At 42.0% G+C, this 19,484-nt stretch overlaps 1 protein-coding gene across 1 annotated transcript; it reads left to right on the top strand.

The window, feature by feature from the left end:
* Positions 1–2,717: 2,717 nt before the first annotated feature.
* Positions 2,718–17,948, top strand: SLC25A43 (solute carrier family 25, member 43; the record flags this gene model as incomplete). The annotated part of the gene is made up of 4 exons (XM_009709585.1): positions 2,718–2,959; positions 3,999–4,171; positions 16,351–16,485; positions 17,575–17,948. Coding segments are annotated over 4 exons (754 nt in total), but the record flags the coding sequence as incomplete, so codon positions are not given.
* Positions 17,949–19,484: the final 1,536 nt, after the last annotated feature.

The following is a 19,484-nucleotide window of genomic DNA, read 5'->3' as shown; positions in this document are numbered from 1 at the left end:
GCCATGTTCCTTCAGAAATGAAGTTACAGGGCTACCTACAAATGTGACTGCGACGTCTGTTCTTTGCAACTTATTTATTTTATTCATTTATATCTTCTCAAATATTTATATTGTCTGTATCAAAGAAAATAAAAACAGAATCATGATTCAAATATTTTACTCTGCTATGCGGTGGTTGTTACGCAAATTTGATCAGTTTTGAAGTCGATATGTGACATTATTTGTTCTAAGATCTTGGTTTTGATAATACACAGATATGAAATTAAGGTAAACACTGGAAGGATTGCAGCAGGATCAACGTGGAGCAGTGCTCACTGTGCTCTGCCGACCCGCGCTGTTTCGTAGGATTTCTTTTCTTTTAGCCTTTGAAAGGAGTGCCTGGGTGTTCACATACACCAGGCATGTTTTGCCACTTCGAGGGTTGGGTTTCTTCTTTTTTTTTTTTTTATTAAGGTCAGCTGTGTGCATGGCATGCACTTGACATTTCCGCCCAGCTGGGCGATGGGTTATTCCAGTTCGTGGGCTGCGCTGGGTGTGGAGAAGCATGGGCTCAGCCCTTGCTGGCCAATCCGGCCCGCTGCGGCTCTCGCCCGGGCTGACGCCACGCAGGCTGCTGGGGTTTGTCATTCATCTGGCTGAGCAAGAGTCATCCTCCCCGCTCTGCCTGCGCCGTTCACGAAATGATAGATGAAGTGACCCTGGAAGTGGGCAGCTTTGTTATGTCCTCCTGTTTGTAATGCATGAGGTGGTCAAACAAGAGGAGGGATAATGGCAGTGGGAAGGCAGAAGCTGTGATTTAAATGTAATTTAAATTTCCCAGAAGAGTCAAGTCTATTGCACCAGTATAAACCAGCTGATTTTAAGCAAAAATAACTAACTTTGTTCAGCTTGAAACAGTGTATTCCCCTTGCAAGGCTATAGTTTGTTTCTAGTTTGCGCAGATTGTTCTTTTGAATTACGAGTGGAAGTATGCTACCAGGAAATTAAAGAAAAGCTGCCGACACATGTTTCTTGATACATTATTTGGGAATTTTGTAATGTATTTTCTAGTGGGAGAATGATGTATATAAAGGCCAGAAAGACAAAAAGAGCGATGTTACACAGTAACTTAAGTAAATAGTAATGCCAACTGCAGAAGGACCTGGGCTGAGCATAGTCAGCAGCCCCAGGAACAGTGTGGGGGGATCTGGCTGGGGAAGGGGGGGTTTAGCTGACTCTGCCCTCCGTCTGCGGTTACTGTGCACAGACTCTGTCCTTCCGTGGCAGTTTTAAATGTTATGTGGGTAGTGCCTTGATACACCCCACCACCCTCCCCACACGTTTGTGCACGCACAGGAAAATCAGGCTGTGTTGCTTTAGGGACTGTAGAAGACACAGGAAAAAATGTTTATGCCCTTGTGCTTCTGCTTGGCTAGTCGTTCTGTTCTGGGCTCTCTCCAGGGCACGAGACAAGTAGATGCAGGGATCTGTCATGTGGTAGAAAATGCACACTCACGTGGAAAAAACATCAACTGAGCAAGCAGTGACTTGTAAATCTTTGCAAATTATTTTGTTCCGGACACGGTAATGCTGTGTAGTTTAAATGTAAATCTACAGTTTAGGTGGTTTAGTTAGTGCTTTCAAAATAGAATAATAAGTTTCTTTACCTCCAGCTAAGATTCTCCTCTCAAGTCTTTTTACTTGCTTCTTGTTGCATCCATGACACTTCTTCCTGATGTAGGAGTGCCCTGTGCATACACAGAAAAGTCCTTGTGTGCATCACGAGTGCATGAGTTGTAGGTTAGCCTTTAAAACTCCGTGCTTCAATTTCAAAATTTCAAATTTAGACTTCGCCTCCTGAGCATAATAGTGCCTGGACATAAGTCTTCTCTAGAGAGGTATCCCTTTGGACTTTTCTGTTGCAGCATAAGCAACAGTGAGGTTCAGTTGTTCTTGGAAGGCCTGTGATGATCTTATCTACATATTTCTTCTAACCTGATAAATTTGACTGGAGGGTTGGACCAATGTCTCTAACTGATGACTGGTGATTAGAGAATTTCTTGCAGACACGTCTTAGATCACAGTAATTTTCAACCTGTAGATGGAGATATAAATGAGGATTCTGTGGTCAAAAATTACTTTAAAAGTCTCTTGCAAAGCAAACAAGTAAATCACTTGAACAATTAGTCTCCATATCTTTGAAGATTTTCTTCGTTGTTGAATCGGTGCTCTGGACCTCCAGCACAGTACCACAACTCGAGCTATGTGAGCTTAGTCTGTGCTGGGAACTGTGGTGCAGGTAGAGTTGTGCAAGCTGCCTCTAAAAAAGCTCTTTCGGATACTGGTAGTATTTTAGCTCAGTAACACTAAAACCAAAGCAATTTGCATCTGCAGAGTTATATATTCCAGTCCCTGACTTAGTTGTTAACAATAACTTTTGCATTTCTACGCTCCTGTGCAGTGTGGATTTACCTAAAATCTCTTTGGGCGCTTAGGCATGTGTTTTGGACTCTGCTCATGTTTGCCCATTCGCATGTTCTGTTTTGCCGGGGTTCTGATGCTTGTCTGGCGTTATGTATAGTAAGGTCTTCGATGAAATACTTGTTAAAGTTTCAACACCTGCTGCTGAAAGGGCTTGTGGGCAAAAGAACAGTTACATCAAGAATAATCTGCCTTGATTTTTCATGTGTTTTGTTCGTACTGGCATTAATAGTACCTCTTTTATGTGTTTACTCTAGATTGGTTATACTTTTCACGGATGAGTTGGGTCATATTTCCCACTGGCGAGCCATCATGGCAGGAAGTCTGGCTGGCATGGTTGCAACCATCGTGACTTACCCCACTGACGTAATTAAAACACGGCTCATCGTGCAGAACCGACTGGAACCGTCTTACGAAGGAATTCTTCATGCCTTTTACAAAATTTATCATCAAGAAGGACTCCTTGCACTCTACCGTGGCGTTTCGCCAGCTATATTAGGTAAAATAATAATGGGGGAAAATCACCTCATTGCACATTGTTTATTGCAGCTATGTAGTGCCTTCATTTGGTCACTTGATTTCAAAAGTAAATAGTACTGTTCTTCTATAGAAGGTATGTAGATTTTCAAGGCACAGCAATACTGGTTACCTATGCTGCAGCTTTGTTGCTTCAAATTATGACAAAGGGCATAGCTTTTTATGTATGGTTAAGTGTTCAACAAAATACTTTTTTCTGTCTCTTATAGATGATCTAGTTGTGCTCAGGTGCAAGATTTCCATCACGTAACTCTTAAAAAAAAAAAAATAAATATATATATATATATACACACACACAGTGTTTCTAATTTCTGTCTAGGTGTGAGAGTGTCTCCTTAGCTATTCAGTGAAACCAGTATGAGGTTTCATGTATACATGTATACATATACAGGAGTAATGTATAACTGATGTGAAAGGTGAAGATTAGTGATGTTCTCTGTTTACATGAAATGACTTTTTAATTATTTATTTACTCCCCATAGCTTTTAAAAATGCCATTTAACTTTGAGTTCACTTTTTCACAATATGACATTATAAAAATGCATAATAGTAATGTATAATCCCATTATAAAATTGGTGACAGCATGAAACAAGCAAGAGAGAACACAATTATCCCTCATCAGCTTGACTGAAGAGGCAACTCTGTTTACCTGTACAACTGCTAGGGTGGGGTTGGGCTGGAGAAGGAGCTTGTCACAAAAGACAGAACCTGGAGAAAGAGCTGACCTGTCATGAGACTAAAGCAGTTAATAATTCTGACAACATGCACATTTTAAGATGTAAATATGTGCCCCTGTCAGCACATCTAGATGCTACAATATGGGTGTTTGGTGGTAAAACAGTGACTAAAAAGTAAAGTTCTTCAAAATATTGATCAGATTTGAGCAACGCAAGGTGTAAACTGTCAACGGCTCATCCCATCTTTCTAGGTTATGTGATGAGCAGCTCAGTTTTCTTAGTGTATAGTGTGTTGACATAAACCTGTCTGGTTTGCTTTCTAGGTGCTGTCCCATTTTCTGCGGGCTCATTCTTTGTTTACATCAATCTGGACAAAATCTGGCGAGAACCCATAGTTCATTTCACTCCGCTTCAGAACTTCATAAATGGCTGTGTAGCAGCTGGTGTGGCACAGACACTTTCTTTCCCCTTTGAGACTGTCAAGAGGAAGATGCAGGTACGGAGTGTTTGTGTTACTAGTACTTCGTTACAGGTGCCTGTTGCAGGAGCTTGGGACAAGATATCTAGCCAGATATGAACATGAGTGCCACTTTATTTCTCTTACCAGTAGGCTCCAGAGACTTTGTTTTGAGTTGATTGGGTTTTGTTGGGGTTTTTTTTTTGTTCATTTTCTGGTTTATTTGTTTGTTTTAAAGTCTGAAAATTGTTACAAGTGTGTTGTTACACTTTTAAAGTGGGTTCAAGTACTATCATAGGATATATGTGTACTTTCAGACTCTTTGTCTTTAGCTTGCTTTTTTTTTTATAGCAATTCCATGAAATTCTCACAGTTCAGAATTGGCAAACCTTCAGTCAAATACAGGCATTCAGTCCTCTTGGTGGTAGGCAGATATGTACTGGCAACCATGAGAAACTTGCACAGCAGGTATTAAGTTTGAAGGGTCAGAACTATCTTTGTTCTTATTTCTGAGTCCTCTGGTTAAGAAGTGACTTCCCAGTTGCTGGTGCTGCTGCTTTCCCGGAGCATCAGCAACACAAGAGTTACTATATCATTTTATATTATCTTGCTGATCCTTTCTCCTGAAGGTTTAGTAATAATGATCCCCCCCCCCCCCAAAAAAAAAAAAAAAAAAAAACACAAAACAACCACTACCCCACAGTTTCCATTTCACTGACATAAATCATTTGATGATGTTGACTTTTCATTAGAACTTCATCAGTAGAGTGACAGTGAATAGCTATCAGTGTCTGGTGGCTCTGTGGCTGGGGCATATGAGTTTGTTGTTTCAGCCTAGTTCGTGGGACTGCAGATTTACAGAAAGCTTTTGTGATCTTATAAAAAAAGCAGTCATTTGATGTGGCAGCATTGTATAGGTCCTGGCCCCCTTCATCAAGTGGTAGCCTGTTTGGTAAGTCATAAACTAGCGAAAGGTCAGTGAAACTGTGGATTCCTCTCTCCTGCTCCCCAGGTTCCCTTTTTCATACAGGGCTCAGATCCAGTGGCAACAGAAGCATTCGTTGCCCTCTCTCCATCTCGTAACAGAGGACCTCAGCGGGAGAAGTAACATCTTTTATTAGACCAGCTCATGTAACTGATGTGTCCAGAACTCATGCTTTAAGCTGAAACCTTTAATCAGGTATCTCATAAAAGGTCTCAGGCAAGAAAGAGATTCTGAGCTTGAAAACTTGATCATTATTTCCAGCTGTATCAGTGGGTCTAAGAAAAGCAACTACTCCTTACAAGTCCTCTTTTTCTTTATATCCTTAGCCTCGCAGCAACACTGTTGTCCTGAAGAATAAAGAAAAGGCAGACATTAACTGTGCTGTTTCCCTTTTAATATTTTCTGTCCACACATCAGTTAGTTGAACGTTCAGTTGTCCTAATCAGTTCAAAAGTAACTCTCAGCTGTAACTGGTATGATGTTAAGTTCTGTGTCACGCTTTGTCTTGACACGCAAGCAGGGAAGCAGAACTGGCCCATCTTTCATTTTCCTGCCACTAGGCTGCTCCCTTTCACCGAAGGGATGCTTAAAACATCTGATTGGCACTTCTGGAAATAAGAAGGGAACTGGTTTTATTGCCTAAATATGTAGGAAGTAGGTATGCTAAAAATACTTAGGATGGAAAAAAAGGCTCAACAACAGAGAGGGTTTTTTTCCTCATAGATGCGTTGCAACAACTGAATAGTGATTTTTCCAAGCTTAGAGAAACATCTGTTCAGTGATGTATTCTGAAGGCATGGGGGAAAGCAAAGGTGCTTCAGAAGAACTACCTGCCTAGGTGTGAAGGCCCATCATTTGTCTGGAAATGACGTAAGTCGTGGAGGCTTGTACAGAAAAGAGACCTGTTGAAAATCACACCCAAGCTGATACTAAGAGCTCACTGGGACTCTTGTAAGGTCATTCAAGAAGTTTGTTTTTCACAGATAGCACCAGGGTATGGCCCAGCTTTGCAGGGATCAGCTCTACTTTGTGCTTACTTGCTGGCCTGTTCAGTTTGCAGGGTGGTGGTCAGAAGAGAGAAATGTCTAGGACAGCACCAGAAAAGGGTCCCTATCATGCAAAGGGACCTAGAAAGAGGGAGAATAAAGAAGGGAAAAGAGGAGCTTCAAGACATTTCAGTGTCCTGTAGAAAACAAGGGAGCAAATACTTCTGATCACAGTTTTTCTCAGACATCTTATTCGGATCAGCCTCCATTTGGTGATTCACCTTTCTCACTGATGGAAAGAGGGGTGTACCAAAGCCTTCAGCTACACCTGGGCCTGCTGTGGGTGCTCTGCATAAATGGTAGCTTTCTTTTGAAGCCATGAACACTGGTTCCATGCACGAAGAGGAACCCAGCACACTGCAGAGGTCAGTATCAGATTCCTCTCCCTTCCCTTCTGTCCCACTGATCTGACAGATGGAGGTAGTATATTGCCAAAGAAGACTTTTCCAGTGAACCTGTTGGTGATGGGGAACCAAGGAGTTGTAAGGCAATCTCAGGAGCTTCAAAAACTGAGAAACTAGGACGCAAGGCTGTCTTCTCTGGTTCTGGGATGGAGTACGAGCCTGAGATCAGAACATCCAGTTCAGATCTTTACTCGACATGCTAGGCAGTTTCGGAAGAATTAGGTCCATCCATCTCCTCATTTAGACAATGCCTGAATTGTTTGCACAGACTAGGAGATTAATTCTGCTGTGGGAGAAAGGGTAAGGTATTATTTTTAATCTCAGCTGTAATAATTTTGTTTCATCCTTTCTCATTTTACATATCTGAATCCTACACTTCTGACATCAGCAACTTCTGTCACTGACATCTGTGGGAGTAGGAGCTGACTGTCAGTGAACAATTCTTTCTCTGTGGTTTGGTGATGAGTTGTGATGTCAGATTTGCTCTGTAACCATGGCTTCTTCCCCCTCTGCTATTAGAATTATCTCTATCATGTTTACTTTTTTTTTCCAAAGATGCTGTGTTTGCTAAATATACTTGAATGTTTTTCTTAAAAGAAATGTTAATTAATATGAGTGAGTCTTACTGAATATGTGAGTCCTTTATGTTGTGCTTATCCTAATTTTATTCCTTTGTCTTCCTTTTTTCACTTTGCTCCTGATTGGCATGTTAGAGAATTAAGAGGTACTGTATGCATGTTTCGGCATGGAAATATGGCTTTTGTTGTGCATCTGTAGAAGGGGATTAATGAAGGAGAGGGTTATTCAAAGGGATGTTCTATATCAACTGCTTTCCTGACTCACTCTTATGCTATATCAGTTTCTGAACAAAAACTTACTGATCTTTTTATCCTTCTGACTGTTCCTCTTGGCTTTCCTTTCCTACTTAACAATATCATGTTCTTTGTTAAATCTAGTATCTAAGCGATATTCAAGTACTGCACTTTTACCTTGCAGACTTGCATACAAGAACACTTTTTTTTTTTTTTCTTACCTTAAGCAGGGAGACACCTGCCTATGAATGAGTCTGGGTCTAAGGGGAGCACTGGTAATATGTTTCTACCGCTCCACATCATCTTTTGGCCTGTGATGACCTTCATAAGTGCATATTGGACCGAGCTCTGGCATTTCAATACGGGAAGATGAATTTAGAGCTGAGACGTGCCATACAGAAGATTGTTATTAGAATGACACCAATCCCAGGCTATGCGTAGAACTGGAAATCTACAAACTTGCAAATGTTCAGTGCAAACCTAATCCCCAAGTTTGGCACTTCCCTCTGTGCACATGACCCTCAGAGGTGGGCTTGGATACCCCTGGCTGGCACTTTGTTCCAAATTGACCTGTAACTTTGGTAGTTTTGTTAGGCAAAATGCACAAAGGTGACCCTAAAGTTTCACAGATACTCCATTGACTGTACAGTTACTCCTCGCCTGCTTACATGAACAAACTTTGCATGGTTGGAAGAAGCTCAACCCTGTCCCCGTATTTTGATGGTATAATTTTTTTTTAATTGCTGTGACAAAAACTTGCCTGAAACTGCTTAGCCAGTAAATGCTACTCGGGTATAGCTTAACCATCAAACCCTTGTAATATAGAATAAGCATACTTTTAGTATACTGCAGGATTCAGCACATTTTTGGTGTTGACTGCACAGCATCTGCAAGCTGTGAGGACATCTCTCCAGGGAAAGCGTTGTTCAGTAGTGATCTTTCTGTTTTAAAATCCAGACTTTGAATTCCCTCAACTGCAATAAACAAACAGGCTCACTGTTCTTGGTTAGTGTAGATTGTTGCCGTGCATCACCCAAGCAGTGGCCTCTTTTCAGTGACAAAAGTGAATCAGTTATGCCTTGGTTGCCCAAAAATCTGCAATGTGTTTTGGTTTTTTGTTGGGATTTTTTTTGGTTCTTTGGAATACAAGATGCTCTGCAAGTGTGAAATCTGTTGTAAATCATGTAAACACAATTATTCGTGACCTAGAGAAAACTAAGCAGTCATTCGCTTTGTGAGGTAGCCTGTTTAAAGTAAACCCAATCTTGTGCCCTGTTGGCACATTTCTAGTAATTTAAAGGAGATATTGAAGTCTCTCTTTAAAAGTAGTACTGTTATTTAAGTATTTATTTAAAAACAGTCCCCCAGTTATGTTCCTTGCATGGTAAAAGTCAGTCTAGCAAGAACTCTGTGGCTGGGTTATAAACAAAGCTTTGGAAAAGAAAATTATAAACGTTGGTTAGAAAAGCACTTTCTCCCTGCCGAAATGAGGAGGCGGTGCTCCTGCATTGCTTGGACATGAGTAACTTGCAAAGAGTGCCGTGTCATTAGAGATGGTCACTGGTGCTGGCATGGCAGCCTCTGAAAGCTCTCAAGCTGTGGTGTCCCTGCTCTTTGTGAGATCTGTGTTCTTGTCAGCTGGGAATATGAAAGTTATTGGAGTCGTGACCCCGTTTAAAAATAAGAAATCCTTTTTGGGTCGTGTGGTTCACATGACATCTCAAAAGCATACGTGGTCTGAGACTTTGTGCAGGGAGACCCTTTAATAGCGAATGGCCTGGGAGCCTGAGCCTTGAAAATTTTCAGAGATGGAGCCATTTGTCCAGAGTGGGAAATTCCATAGCGTGGAAGCAAATCAGGAGCGATATTACTACTTTTAGTCTGATTTCCCGTGGAAGTAAGGCTTATATGGATGCTAACTGTCTGTCCTTGCCCCCAATAGCTGCTGTCCAACTTCAACTAAACTTGACAGAGGAGGGGAGGTTTCAGAGATATTAGCTTCCTTCAAGTTTTGTAAAAACAAGTGCACAGATAGAGACAAAACTCCAAAAATATGTCACCTGAGGGGAGGCTGCAGTGTGAGTTCTTGCTTTTCTTACTTCTCCCTATGATCTCATGTTCCCCTTGTCCTTGCCGCTGGGGTTCAGGCATCAGCCAGGACTCTGTGCCCTGGGTGGTACTTGAACTTGGGACCAGACTGGCTCCTCTGATTATTAGCAAATATGTAATAGATGTCAGATTCTAGTTTTGATAAAATCCTTTCCTTCCTTCCTTCTCATATTCCCTATGTCTAAATGCTTGAGCTACCAGCATTTTTTATTGTTTTGTTGATGTTACTGCATAGATATTTTATACCACTTTCTCTGAGGCTGCTTTGGGAAGTACTTGGTCCAGTAAATGGTTGAGACAATGCCTGAAAAAAAGTTACCGAGCGTAATATGGGCTTTGCCTTCCATAACAGCCTAGATCAGGTTTTGTGCATCTGAACAAACCTCAGAAGCATTTCTCTTAGATCCCCAGGCTTCCACAGGAAAGAATCACGAAGACTGACTGCCTGTAAAGTTGAAACACTGAACAGTGCCAGTGAAAAGACTGGAAAAGAGGGAAAAATCATAAATCAAGAATCGGAAGCGCAGGACTGGGCTGATCTAACAGTCAGGTCTGCCTTGTGACAGCTCGTGCTACGTCTAGTGGTGTCTAACCCTGTTCATCTGAGGAGCTGTGGTGCGATAAGTATGTAATACTTGCCCTGAGGTGGATTACAGCAGTAGCTTAGCACTGCAGTGCAGTGATCTGCCAGAGAAAAGCATAAAAACACATTGTACCCATTTGAAACGCAGGAGGTCTGAGGGAAGGCGGAATGCAATTCTCTCCGAATGATTTTCGCCGGCACTGGAGTGGCCGCCACACTCCCAGTCCCAGATGTGATAATGCCCGCTGGCAGTGCCACTTTTACCTAGTGCGGGTAGTGCCCGCTGAGCGTGGCCTCTTACAGCCTCCGCGGCTTCGTGATCCGCGTGGTGTGAGGGAGAGCTTTTTAATCTGCTCTGGGGAAAATCAGGTGGGTTAGCTCAGCCCACCTGTTTAAACTCAGTAAGCTCACCCAGCTGACGCAGCCTGACACGGGTTAGGGTACGCTGCTGTGTGCACACAACTGTTACAGGCATAATTTTCAGCGGGGAGACAGTAATGTCTCCAGAGTGACAGCTGTCACTGTCACCCCTAACATGAGTACTTTTGCATCAGTTATACAGGAGAACCTTGTATCCATTTGTCTGTGCTTAGAACGATGTGCCTGTGACATGTAAGGTCGTTAATTATGCAAAACACTACATAAACAGGAGCTAAAATTTTATGGACACTCTCTTCTTTTATATCTGATTTATTTTAATTTGGTGTAATTCCTTACCTCATCCACATAAGGCTAACAGAAATATGTCCTCTGTAAAGCCCCAATCGTGCAAAATCTTAATTTTCTCCTCATTTCCTCCACAGACAGCAGGAGATGTGGGAACTAGCATTGCTGTTCACTGTGTGAAGTGTGGGACCAAGCTAGTCTGCCTAAGGATTTGCACTATTAAATAAACTAGTGCTAATGTCCGCGAAAATGGTGCACCCATTTGTAAGGACTGAGCTGAGCCATCACAAGGCATTCAGAAACCACCCAGAGTTGTCCATGCAAGGGGTTTTGCACTGCCTCAAGGAAAAAGACTTCTATATTCTATATCAAAGATTTCTTCATACCTCAGGTGTTAAAAGCGAAGAAAGCTTAGGTTCAGTAGCAAAGAAGGGATTCTGCAACAAACCATGAAGCTTCAGAGTACAACAGGCATGGTGATAATGTATTTAAAGCTCAGTCAAACGCTGGAGCAAGCAGTAACTGTTTTGCTCGTTTGGTGCCATCGGTCTGAGAAAGACAGGATGATTTGGCCCCAGTTGAGGTTACAGAGGCAAGGACAACATGTTCCTAGAGCGCAGGCAGCGAGAGGTGAGCTGCTGTGGAACCGATTGCCTCCTGATAGCTTGTCATCGTTTACTTTCCTACATGCCTGAATACCTTTGGGTGGACTTTAGCCAGAGGTAAGTCAGCATTACCAAACCTCTACAGAAAAGACAATGACTATTGAGTAAGGCTGTCCTCCAGGAGAAAGGATTGATTAGCCCAAGAGAATGCATGCTTTTTTCCCCAATATTAAGAATTAAAACGTGAGTAAGTATTATTTGAGTGGAATGAAATACTTTTTCAAGCATTCAGCCTTCACTTGAGTGACATTTCTGTTGACTGTAGTGGCAATAGCTTGAATGAAAACTGGAATCTTCGTCTTTCAGTTTCCTTTGAAATACAGTTACGCTTGCCCGTTGCATGTGTCCTTATTAACCCAGACTGCAAAGACTTCTTATTTTAGCTTCCAGATTAAGAGCGTGAACTCTTGAGCTGTGTTGTAAAGTGCCTTCCTGTACTTTTTTTTTAAAATTGATCAGAAGTGTAGGGCACCTGAATCTGTTGAAAATGTATCAATAACAAGCAATTTGACTATATCTACCATCAGGGTAGCACACTACTGATGGCAGCTATTCACTCTTAGTTGATCTTTCAAACTCTGTGCCAACAGGACTGCATACTCAAAAAATAAATAAATAGCAAATCTTTATACCAACAAACTTTATAAACAGGGAAGGAGAGAAAAAAGTACATAAATTGAGAGGGAAGTATGTTCAAATAATCTCTGACACATGTAAATTCAGATAGTAGCAAACCAAAATGTCCTAAAGTGCAAGTGGGAATTTTTTTATTTGCACAGCTCTGGGCTCAAGCTCAAGTGGCCTGACCACCATGTCTGCCATTTCGTGACCCAGTGGTCTCTGCTTGGTCCCCGTGTGCCTACTGTGAGCCTTGGAAAGATTCGAGTGATTGATCTTTTGATGGGCATGGTTCCCACCGCAGCTGCGGTGAACTGCATCTGTCCTTCAACCCTAAGAGGAAGAGAGGAGGAGGAGAGGGGCTGGGGGAGATCATTGAAGGGGAAATCTTTATAAGGTTCTGTGAGATTAATGCCCAAAATGGGACTATGTTGTTCTGGCAGTCACCTTGTGATGCAGACAATGGGAGAGATGGTGTCTGAAGAGCCTTCAGGTAACAATTAACTTGAGTTTTGTCATGACACTTCACCCTTATGTAAATATTTGTTTGTATAAAAAAATGTAAGTGCAGGTAGTTGGAGTTTTTTTAACACATGTCTTTCTCTTGGGTTTAGATTGTCGAAATAGAACAGAGTAGTAACTTTGGGGATGTATCACAGTGACTTAGTAGACTTGGCGGCCTCTGGATACTAAAAGGCTGTGCTTGTGAGAGAGTAGTTGGAGTCAATTCTGCATTTGATGTGCTTTAATCATTTAGAGAACCCATCGCCCATCAGAGGTAAAAAGATTAGCAACTTAGCCCTGCTACTACGATGACTAACAACTTGGCCCTCTGTTATCAGTGCAGTGAGCTGTACTGTATCTCCAGCCTTCTGCAGTATGAGACAGCCGTAACTGGGGGGGAAGAAAGTCATCAAAAATGTTCATAACAAACAGATTTCCATGCGGCAACTCATAGTGTCAAGTGGTATCAAAAAAAAAAAAAGGAATTCAAGCTGCTTCAAGGTGCATGGTGTGAGATGTCTCTGCCGTAAACCTGATCTTCTTGGTATGAAATTAGCTGTTTAATTTATATGTTGTAGTAGGTTTCTGCAAAAAAGGTAGAGAAACTAGTTTGATCTGTTTCGTTGCTTCCATCTTCTGGCTCTGGTGCCATAGGGTGGTTGTGAGGACTGCCGTGTTGTAGACGTGCTCAGATGATTCAGAACCACCCAAAACCCACAGCTATTTTTTTTCAGTAAAAACAGTGCCAAATGAAATGCTTTCCTAATTTTTTTTTTATTACTTCATTTTAACTTTGTTTAGCTGTGTTGCAAAAGACTGAAGTTTTAGCTACACACTGATACAGTTTTTAGTTTTCCTTTTGCAGTAGGTGATTCTGAGATTCTGCGGACAATTGTTATTTAAATACTGTGTGTAGGGTCCTAGAAACTTACTGCTCCTGTGAAGCAGAAAGACTGGCAAAGCGTACTTCTCCCCACAGACTGAAATCTTGAAAATGGCTGTAACCGTGGTGAACGTTACTATATATAATCTTTCAGTAAATCTCTTAAGAGGTCGATGTCTGTGGGCAAATTAGAAATCTGGGAGTTTGATTTACCTGTTCCTTTTTAACTGTCTTCTGGATGTGTTTGCTGTGTGCAGAATCTTACTGAACCCTGCAGTGTGCTTGTCGCCTGTCGTGGTGTTGTGGGCAGGAGTACTGTAATCACAACCCTTCCATATGTGGCTTTGCAATGTATACAGGGATTAAGTCAAACTCATGCAGTTAATTCTGGCAGGTCATGCCCTGCCTACCACAAAGGGACTTAAAAAGGAAGGGAATCACATGTAAACAGCATTCCTGATTTCCTGAAGCGTTTTAGTAACCTGTCCATCTTCACTGCTTGGCTGACTATGTCTTCCTTTACCTAAAAACCTCATGGAAACTGGCTGACAGTCCAGAAAGCAGAACAGTGTTTTGAATCCAGCTCTCCTATGACTGCTGTTGTGTTTTTAAGGATACTTACATCATTTGAGTGCTCTTCTAAGCATTGCTGGTGCTAGTATCACCATTCTTAGTGGAAGTGGTCCCTGCAGTCTCAGTTGTAGCACTCAGATTCTTCTGTGGTACAATCATGAGAGTCTTTATGCAGGAATTTCTCAAGTACTGTGGATTAAGGTTTGAAAAATTATTTCTCACTTTCTCACTGTTGGATTTAGCTATTGCTTTTTAAACCCTTACACCCCTTAATTAACAGAGCCAAGCAGACTGCTGAGCTTCCTTGTAGCAAATGAGCATTGTGCGTGACCCTTGGCTAGCAGACTAGCTCTGTTACCTTGAACTACTTGCAAAGGCTGGGCTGGTAATACTGTAAAATCACAACATTAAATCCCATAATGTCTGCCTCGGAGTCCTAAACCAGGAAGCTGTGGGAGCTTGCACCACGGTTAGGAATTACGGAAACCGCGGTAGCCCCATGGAGTTAGCAAGGCCAATGCAGACACAAAGGGGACAAGCAATTAGAACAGTTGAAATACTTTCTTTCCCACAAATGTGAGCCCTTTCTTACAAATCAGGTACGCTGTTGAGAAAGTTCGGAGAGAAACAAATGTTTCTGTTCTCCTTAAAGTGTAAAAGCCCGTAGATTAAATCCTCAGCCCTACTGTTGTCTGGGGTAGAAGAGCCAGGACATAATAAAGGGGATCCAGAAGATAACAAATCAGGATGTGGTGGAAGCCTATTGCCTTCTTTCTCAGTGCAGACAGATGCTTTCCCAAAATCACCTTCCCAAAGCCCCGTCAAAAGGAAACTGTATGGTTTTACTTGTTACCTGCCATCAGAAGTATTTCACATGCATTTCTATCATGCACAAAAGAAGTGAGAAAAAAGTCATGATACGTGATTATTTTTTTTTTTTTGGTAGATAAAGATGACTATGCAGTTAGTCTGTGGGGTGATTAGGGTTTTTTTGTTAGCTTCTAATTATTTTTTTTTTAGCTTCTAAATTTTATCAGTAGACTTGCCGGTAATGCAAAGGGATGCAACAGCATTAAAACTATTTGATTAGCAACTTCTCTTATATACCTGGAGCATGAGCTTTGATCTCTTTCCATTTCCAGCATCTAAGTTGCCAAGTATTTGAAATGCTATAGCTGAGGCATCTAGAAAATGTCATCACCACTTGTCAAATTATGAGAGGCTTGTCATAGGCTTAGCAGCTCTGAGAAGCTGTAGGTTAGTCTGGCCAAGGAGGGAAAAAATGCTACACCACATGGTGTTTCAGATCAATGAGGGGATAGTGATATCCATATTCACCTATCAGTAAACTGTACAAGTCCCATTATTATCAAACTTCTGCCCCGTGGTGATCAGCTTGCACGCACAAGTCATCAACCTGTGTCCTGGGGTCCCCACGCACTCCTGACTGAGAAGTGTCACTTGCCACGCGTTTGAGTGAAACCCTAATTTGCCAATGCAAAATAAACCCATGGCTGCATGTGCACAGATGGATAAGGATGGGATTATTCAAGGTCAGGTTATCCTGTCTGTGCTAACTCAGTAGGAGATTAATGAAGGAAGGATTTTGCTGTTAAAAATGACCCACTACACTTCTTCCATGTGAACAGACACTGCCTGTACTACAGTTGGAAATGTAGCTGCAGTCCAGCAGATGCTCCCAAGCTGACTTTAACCAGTCTGGATCAACTGACCATGTAGCAAAGACAGGGGAGCACAGACACCAACTGCTCACCTACAGCCCTGGATGGGCTTGTACAACCTGGGCTGAAGTCTCTGTTCTTCCTTCTCTGGCGTGCTGTTGCTACTCAACCCGTAGTGCAGTTCGTCCTTCTCACTGCAGTGTGGACAAAGCCTCAGCGGCCAAAGTGAAGTCGGCACACTCTGCTGTTTTGACCAGAATTACGGGAAGGCAGTGCGGGGTCTGGGGCCAGCCCCAAGCTTCCCTCTCGTAGGTGCTGCGCGGCCAGCGATGTGAGATACCTCTCCCCCAGATGTGGGGCTGATGCGTTACACAGCTCTGGTTGGGATGGTTTGTCTTCACAAGGGTAGGATTGATTTCTAGTAGTGACATGGCACAAAAGGAAGTGCTGTGTGAAATTACTGCTGTCTTTCTCTTTCATACCTATCAGCGAGTGAATTCCCTCCCTTTGTTGTTTGTATTTCAAGGCAAAATAGCTGATTCTTTTGGGTTGATGGAAGAATCCAGATCAGTCTGTTGAAACCTGGCATTAAGTGTTCCTTATGTACTAGAATGGAGAAAATAATTACCTTTAATTACTTTGGTTTTCCTTTGCTTGTTCTAAATCCCCCTGTGTGTCTCTTGAACAGGCCCAGAGTCCTTGGCTTCCCCACTATGGAGCAGTAGATGTTCATTTTACTGGCATGGCTGACTGCTTTCGGCAAACTGTGAAGAACAAAGGTGTACTTGGACTTTGGAGTGGACTCACACCCAGTCTACTCAAGGTGAGGTTTTGCTTTCATCCCAATCAAAGACTATCCTGAAGTAATCAAGACACACTTTTGGACACTTGAGGTTATAAAGCTTACGACGTGCCTCCATACTTATTAGCAGTTTATAGATGACAGAGTCTGTGACAGAACAGGTATAACCTCGGGCAGGTTGTAAACCAGCTTTGGAACTTGGTTTGGTCATATTTCCTCAAATGTAAGCTTGGCTTCTAGATGTCCCTGCTTTCAAGTTCATTTGACTGTCCTTAGAGAAGGGTGTGCTGCTAACGTAGAAGGTTGGGGTGTGGATGGGGGATTGCAAGTGATCCACTTACAACGGCTAAGCAAGTTCTGCTTCTCAGCTGAGCTCCAGTAATTTGACGTGTTGTACTGAGCTGTAAAGAAAATTGCGCTTGCATAAGGCACTTCCCCAGAAGTCAAAAGTAGTACTTTCAACCAGCTATTTAATGCATGTGTCCTGGTTACTACAGCCCTTGCTGAATTGAAAGCATGAAATAAAGCATGGTAGTTTAAACAGAAGGTAATTTAGTTTACATAAATACATTTTGTAGTGCTGCGGTGAGGATTACCTACATGGAGTACTACAGGTCAGCTAATGGGTGGTAATTGAGTGACAACGTGATTGATTGTGATAGCCTGCCTGTGCCTGGCCCTACCTTGGCTGCTAAAAAGCCACATGGTACCAGAGCTGCTGATTCTGCACGGAGCAAAAGAAAATTCAGTCACTCTGCTGTTTATAGAATAAATCCCACATTTCCTACTGGGATTTGCTGAGGTTGCTTAGGATTTGCTTAGGTATTTGACAAGTTGTGGTAATCTACAGGCTAGCACAGACCGTGTTCCTTACACTATTGTTATAATTAGTTATATACCAATAGTAAACTTCTACTTTTAGCATGCTGCAGGTGCCAGCCTAGTTTGAGGTGAGACTGATTTTATACAAATGAGCACAACTCTGTTAGCAGATCAGATTTGAAGTCCTAGAAGTTTCCTTTTTTAAAACATCTAAGCTAAGAATGCTGCTAGTGAGTCTAATATTGCTTTTTTATCTTACGTTGCTTTTTTTTTTTTTTTTTTTATCAGATTGTCCCATACTTCGGTGTTATGTTTAGCACCTTTGAATTCTGCAAGCGGGTCTGTCTGTACAGAAATGGTTATATTGAATCTCCTTTAAATTATAAGCTAACTCCTGGCGTGGACCAGAGTTTACGGCCACAAGAACTGAGAGAATTAAAGCGCCTCCGAAGGGAAAATTTTGAGCCAAGGAAATCAGCTCTTGAAAATTAACATCAGAGTGTCCACTGCAGGTATACACACTGCCTTTCTTAAGGAACTTTGCAAGAAAGACATGCGGAACTACAGGTATCAGCATCTCAGTGGATTGCATGGTATTAGTACTGAGACACCAGCCCCAGGAATGAATAAATCTTGTAATTCATTTGCTGAATGGATATAAACAATATGAATAGCAAGTATATATTGAAGAGGAGAGATGCAACTAGTTTGAAAACGCTATGCTATTGGAACTGGAAATTACATTATTCTAGGTGCTCTTCGATACTGAATAGCCATTTTGAGATAAAACCACTTGCAGAAATGCAAGAGAACTGAGATAAGAGTATAAATTGTATCTTTAAAAATGTTAAGAAAATGCAAATTGATTTTTTTAAGTAATCTGACATACCAAGCCAGCCAAAAATTATAAACAGACTAGAATACATACAACATGCAAGAATTTCTACTGAGATCTTTTTTTTTTTTTGGTGATACTATGTGGACATGGCATTCTGCAGATGCAGAATTAGTCTCAGTTCAGTCACACTCCAGAATCCACTCTTCAGTTTTTGAGACTTACTTAAGAATAACAACTTTGTGTGAATCTCTGGTGTAAAGATGAAAATATGCTGCTGCAACTGTGCTTTTGCTAAGAGAGAACTGTAATGTGCAAAATGAACTGTAATACACTGGAATGACAATCATGCAAACTGAAGTGCATACTAGAAAATCTTCCCCCTTTCTCCTATGTTGTTACTGCATGTATGTGAATTATTTCAGGCTTTGAAAAATAGTTTTACCGAAGTTCTCTAACGGAAATATTTCACGAAAAATGCAGTTCTTAAATGTGTTAGATGTTTCAGAGCCACGAGCCTTGTCATGTTGTTTTGGTATTCTTAAAGCTCTATTTTTATATTAAACTACTTTTCAGTTCCTGTGCACAGACCCAGGCCTACTGTGCTGCCCAGAACTTGCCAGCAGAATAGCACTGTGCACACAACCTGTGGTTCTTTTTTTTTTCTTTCCCCACTTCAACTGCTGTGATCCAGGAGCCACAGATAGTTTCCGTAGATAGGAACCTCTCTGCAAGACCGCTAGGTTATTGCCAATGCCAATACAATTGATAGGCCTCTGACCACTCTAGGGAGCTTTTGGACAATAAAAGATCACCTTGGTATTATACCTGAGGACCTGCGGTATCGCTTCGATTCCTTAGGAGGAGGACAGATACAGAAGAGCCCCATCCTAGTGCCTTCAGATAGAAAACCTGAAACCCCGTGTTCACGGGAGAAGGCGGCTCTGCCCTCTGCGGCACGTCCCACCAGCCTCGGGCTGTGGCAATGTGTGGATCACAGCAGGTCGGTAAGGGATGTGCACACCAGCTATGCTCCTGCCCTAGTTGTGGACGCCTAGGCTCGGCACAGGGTCTGACTGCTGGGTTACACAGCTTCTTGTGTGTCTTTTTGTACTGTTTATGTCCCTGCTGGGTGGAAATGAGTAAATCTCAGAAACTGCTTGGTTAGGGCAGGTTGCAGCGGGATGAGGCAATGGCAGATTGATGCAGGAACAGTCTGTGAGTGTGGGGAGAGATTTGCAGAAAGATTTGGGATAATTGTAAGGCCTGCCTTACACCTGGAACTCAATGTTGATGTACCATGCTGCTGAGGTCTTGCAGTATCTCTCTCGATGGGCTTGCTCAGTTATGATGCAGTGGTGCT

Source organism: Cariama cristata, unplaced genomic scaffold (genome assembly GCF_000690535.1).
Source record: "Cariama cristata isolate BGI_N322 unplaced genomic scaffold, ASM69053v1 scaffold20600, whole genome shotgun sequence".
Lineage (NCBI taxonomy): Eukaryota > Metazoa > Chordata > Aves > Cariamiformes > Cariamidae > Cariama > Cariama cristata.
This window is presented reverse-complemented; position numbering and strand designations above follow the sequence as displayed.